The sequence below is a fragment of the Hevea brasiliensis genome, chromosome 18, assembly GCF_030052815.1.
Source record: "Hevea brasiliensis isolate MT/VB/25A 57/8 chromosome 18, ASM3005281v1, whole genome shotgun sequence".
Taxonomy (NCBI): Eukaryota; Viridiplantae; Streptophyta; class Magnoliopsida; order Malpighiales; family Euphorbiaceae; genus Hevea; species Hevea brasiliensis.
In genome coordinates, this window is record NC_079510.1 from 44,938,992 (window position 1) to 44,943,535 (window position 4,544).

General features: G+C 33.2%; 1 protein-coding gene across 1 annotated transcript; it reads left to right on the forward strand.

Annotated features, from left to right (window-relative positions):
- The first annotated feature begins 792 nt into the window (after positions 1-792).
- Positions 793-2,447, forward strand: LOC110646572 (receptor like protein 29-like). The gene has a single exon (XM_058141047.1). It carries the CDS (start codon positions 996-998, stop codon positions 2,418-2,420), a length of 1,425 nt encoding a protein of 474 aa, XP_057997030.1. The 5' UTR covers positions 793-995; the 3' UTR covers positions 2,421-2,447.
- Positions 2,448-4,544: the final 2,097 nt, after the last annotated feature.

Here is a 4,544-nt window from a genome sequence, read left to right on the forward strand (position 1 = left end):
ATAAAAAAATTATTTTTCTAATTTTTAAAAATTAAAAAAATATTTTAATTATAATCAATCAATGAGATAATATAATTAATTTTATATTTAATAATTAATTTAAAATTATTTTTATTAAATATTTTTATTTTAAATTATTATATAAATATTTTATCACTAATCGTTAATATCTAAGGGTTAGTGCATAATTATTAAAATAATTAATATTTTTATATTTTAATATTTCAAGAAAACTCATAAACAAACTCCAAGAAAAGCTATTCCCAATTCCACCAATCATGTCTCACCAAATTTCATGTGAGTGAGCAATCAATTTTAAATTAACATGTGAGAAACTAATAGATGTTGGGAAAAAAAAAAATAATAAATGACAAATATAATACATAATAAGAGCGGTATATGCTTGAAACCTAGCCTGCATCAAAGATTCCAATAGGACAGCGGCCAAATCCTATAGCCCCAGAGCACAGTAACTCTGCAAACCAATTGCCATTGCTATGTTACGTCGGTCTCATGGAGATGCTCAGGTAGAGCTCCGTCCCATCATCTTTACCACTTTTTCCTTCTCCTCCCATTTTGACCGTTCCGCTCAAAAATTTTTTTCCATGTTTAGTTGCTCTTCTGTCCTCTCATTTCACTTCCTTTTCCATGCAAGTGCAACCCTAAAACTATCATATTCTTCTTCACACTTTTAATCTATTACCAAAGCAAAGGCCACGACAACTTCCAAGGGTTTCCATGCAGCTTTAATTTTACTCTCTCCCCGTCTCGCACAATGGCACATGGATTAAGATAGCCACTGCTATATATTCCTTTCTTTCTTTCCTTTTGCTCATCGAGATATTCACCAAACAAAGCTTGTAAAAGAGCTTGCATTGTTTGGTATCTTGTCTCCACTGTCCACTACTCTCTGCATCTAATTTTTCATGCTTATATATCTTTTTGGGCTTTTAGTTTCTTAGTTCTTAGTCGGTTCTTGGCTTCTTGCTTCTTTCATGGCTCCTTCTGTTTCTCTTCGCCTTTTGGGTGTGCTACTTGTTTTGGCAGGCAATGAGGTGATGATTGCACTATCAAGAAACTCGGATGGGAGAGATACGGTGATGGAGGAAGAGGAGCTTTTGGGACTTTTTAAGGTTTTTGGTGCTCTTTTGGATGATCCTGAATGGGCTCGAGTGCACCCACAACCATGCACTGACACTCCATGGCCTGGTGTTCAATGTGAGCTCACTGAAGACCCTCCAATCTTTCATGTCACAAAGATTCATATTGGCCCTGATATTATTAACCCTCCTTGCAAAACTACTGCTCATCTTTCAAGTTCCTTGCAGAAGCTACCTTACCTTAAAGTTCTTTCTATTTTTAACTGTTTTGTAACATCTGATCCTGTCATTCTTTCTCCTACTCTTTTTGAAACTTTATCTTCCTTGGAGCATCTAGCTCTTGGTTCCAATCCAGCTCTCTGTGGACAGATACCCTCAAGTTTAGGACACATTGCCAGCCTAAGGGTTCTGAGCATGTCCCAGAATAATCTACGAGGAAATATCCCTCATGAGCTCGGTGGCTTGTTAAATCTAGAGCAACTTGACCTAAGTTACAATAATCTAAGTGGAGAAATTCCTGAGGAGATTGGAGGGCTAAAAAGTTTGAACATTTTGGACGTAAGTTGGAATAGTCTTGAAGGGCAGGTTCCTCATTCTTTGGGTCAGCTTAATCTTCTCCAGAAAATGGATCTGGGCTCTAACAAGCTTCTGGGAAGGATACCTCAAAATTTGGGCAAGCTAAAGAGCTTATTGTTGCTTGATTTGAGCCATAATTTTATGAATGGACCAATGCCTGTAACCCTCTCAGGATTGGAACAGTTACAGTACTTCATACTTGACCACAATCCTATAAATTCAGAGATACCCTTGTTTGTGGGGTCCCTTAAAAGGCTCGCATCAATAAGTTTGTCAGGATGTGGGTTAACAGGCCCAATACCGTATTCTCTGTCTTCGTTGAAAAATCTTACTGCTCTCTCTCTAGACAACAATAGCCTCATTGGGACAATTCCTCCAAGCTTGGGGTCACTTCCAAATCTTGATCAGCTAAATGTAAGCAACAATCAGCTAAGTGGAGAACTACTACTCCCAGAAGAGTTCATTGGAAGGCTTGGCGAAAGACTAGATGTTAGAGGAAACAATGGATTGTGTACAAGCAACAAGAAAAATGTTTCTATCTATCTAGAGACCCCAGTTTGCTTGGATAAAATTAGCAATTGTCACCATAAAATTTGTCCTGAACAGAACCAAGATGAGTCCAGGGGAATGCAATCTTCATGGTACCACGGCAAGACAACAAGTTCAAATTATGGTGTAGCATTTCCTGATCAAAAGCTTCTTCCATGTACTTTTCTTCTTTCTTTTCTGGCTTTCTTTTTGTAAAAACATTTACATACATATTTCTTTTTCTACTTGTTAGAAACCAGAAAATCAAAAGCATGCTCTATGTTTTTTCGTTTTCACTATCATTAAAAAACTGATTTTTAACATAAATGGCCTTCAGTGGAATAATGGTTGATTTATCTCGGGAAGGAAAATGGCTAGCTTATGGCTATGGATTATATAAATTGGTGATTTTTTTTTCTAGAGACATCATTATTATAGCTGAAGGAAAAAGTTTTGCATTGAAAGGTTAAAAATGCTTTACAGTTCTCCCTGTTTCTGATATTGATGTCTCATATAGAAAAGAAATTAGTGTCTTAATCTGTCAGGGAGTGTTGTTGTCTCTACCATCCTCAAGGGGGATAAGTACCTACATGCCATATCGGTATATTAAATAATCGAAAAAGCTTTTTTGTTTTAAAACTTGTTTTTAAAAATAATATAACCAATAAGTTTTCAACTTTTAACTTTTTGTATTATAAAATAATATTGAGGTCTTCATATTATTATGGAATAACTGTTGAGTAACGTCTGGAGGAGGAGCTGCATCCAACAGAACCTAGAGGGAGGAATTATGCAAAGTTGGCAAGCCGATGTGCACACGTTTTGGCCTCAGTGTTGGATTATTTATTTATATTTGAATATAAATTAATAATAATTAATTATTAAATTTATTAATAAATTAAATAATAATATTAAATAATAAATTTAGAAATCGATAATATTTAAATGGATTGAATCATATGATTGGGTAAGTCTGTAATGAGTCAGGTTGTCCATAAACTCACTAAGAAAGAGGTCCCAACTCTCAATTCTATATATATATATATATATATATATATATATATATATATATATATATATATATATATATATTTCGATAACTCCATTTAATATCAGATATAATTTATATAGAATTTGAAAGCTGTGGATATTGAGAATTGTGAGCCTACTCTTTCACTTCTGTTCTTCATTGTTCACAGAAAATTATGGATACAAACGTATTTCTAGGTACACATATTATCTAATCATGTAATTTATAACGATCTAATTTATGTTTCTAACAATTGGTATCAGAGCCATGGTTAGGGATTACAATTTTTTTGTTGTTGTTAATTTCATTATTGTATGTTTGAATATTAATCTCTACAAACAAATATTGAATTTAATTACATGGTTTGATTTCCAGTTTTCCTTTTATGTTAAATACTTTTATATATATATTGAATTTCAAAATCCACATAATATGGTGACCATGGAAATTTTAATTATGATAAACAACTTTGTGATTATAAGCTCACCTATCGTGGGACTAGTCATAAAATTATTCTTTTAGTTTGGTTAAAATTTATTCCATTGATTTCAAGAGTTATTTAGATTATATTAATAATGGATATATCCATTGATATAACACTATTAATATAATAAGTTACTGTTGGTTGTAATATTATTTGTTAATTGTCTTTAATATTTTTAATACCCTATCAGTATAAAAGTGTTAAAGATGTTGGTTTATATATATATATTGATGAGTTCAATGAGTTTTCTTGATTTATTGTAATCCGGGACCCTTAGGTGGGATTATAATAAAATAACAGTTTTGTTCATAATTGCTTACTTAATTGGATCTGAAAGGAAACTTTAGTTTTGTGATTATGTTCTATACATAATTCAGGTTTCCTCTATTGTTTTATTTCAGCTGCTATTTCTATGCAATTATCTGCTGTGAAAACTCTGAGTGGCTCCAATTTTGATGACTGGAAAGAGTCTCTAAGCATGTACCTAGCAATAGCCCAACTGAATTTAGCCTTAAGGGTTGATGCACCTGCTGAAGTTACTAATGAATCCACTATTGCTAAAAAGACTTATCATGAGAAGTAGCAAAATTCGAATAGGGTTTGCTTAATGGTGATGAAGTATACTATAGATAAGTCGATAAGACAGGGTATTTCTGATAAGGAGACCGCTAAGGAATTTCTGCAGGCTGTTGCTGAAAAGTTTAAAAATTTTGATAAGGCTCAAAAAAGTCATTATCTTTCTTTGCTGGAGCACACCCAATATGATGGTGCCAATGGTGTACGAGAACACATCATGACACTTATAAGTTATTTCAACAAGCTCAAG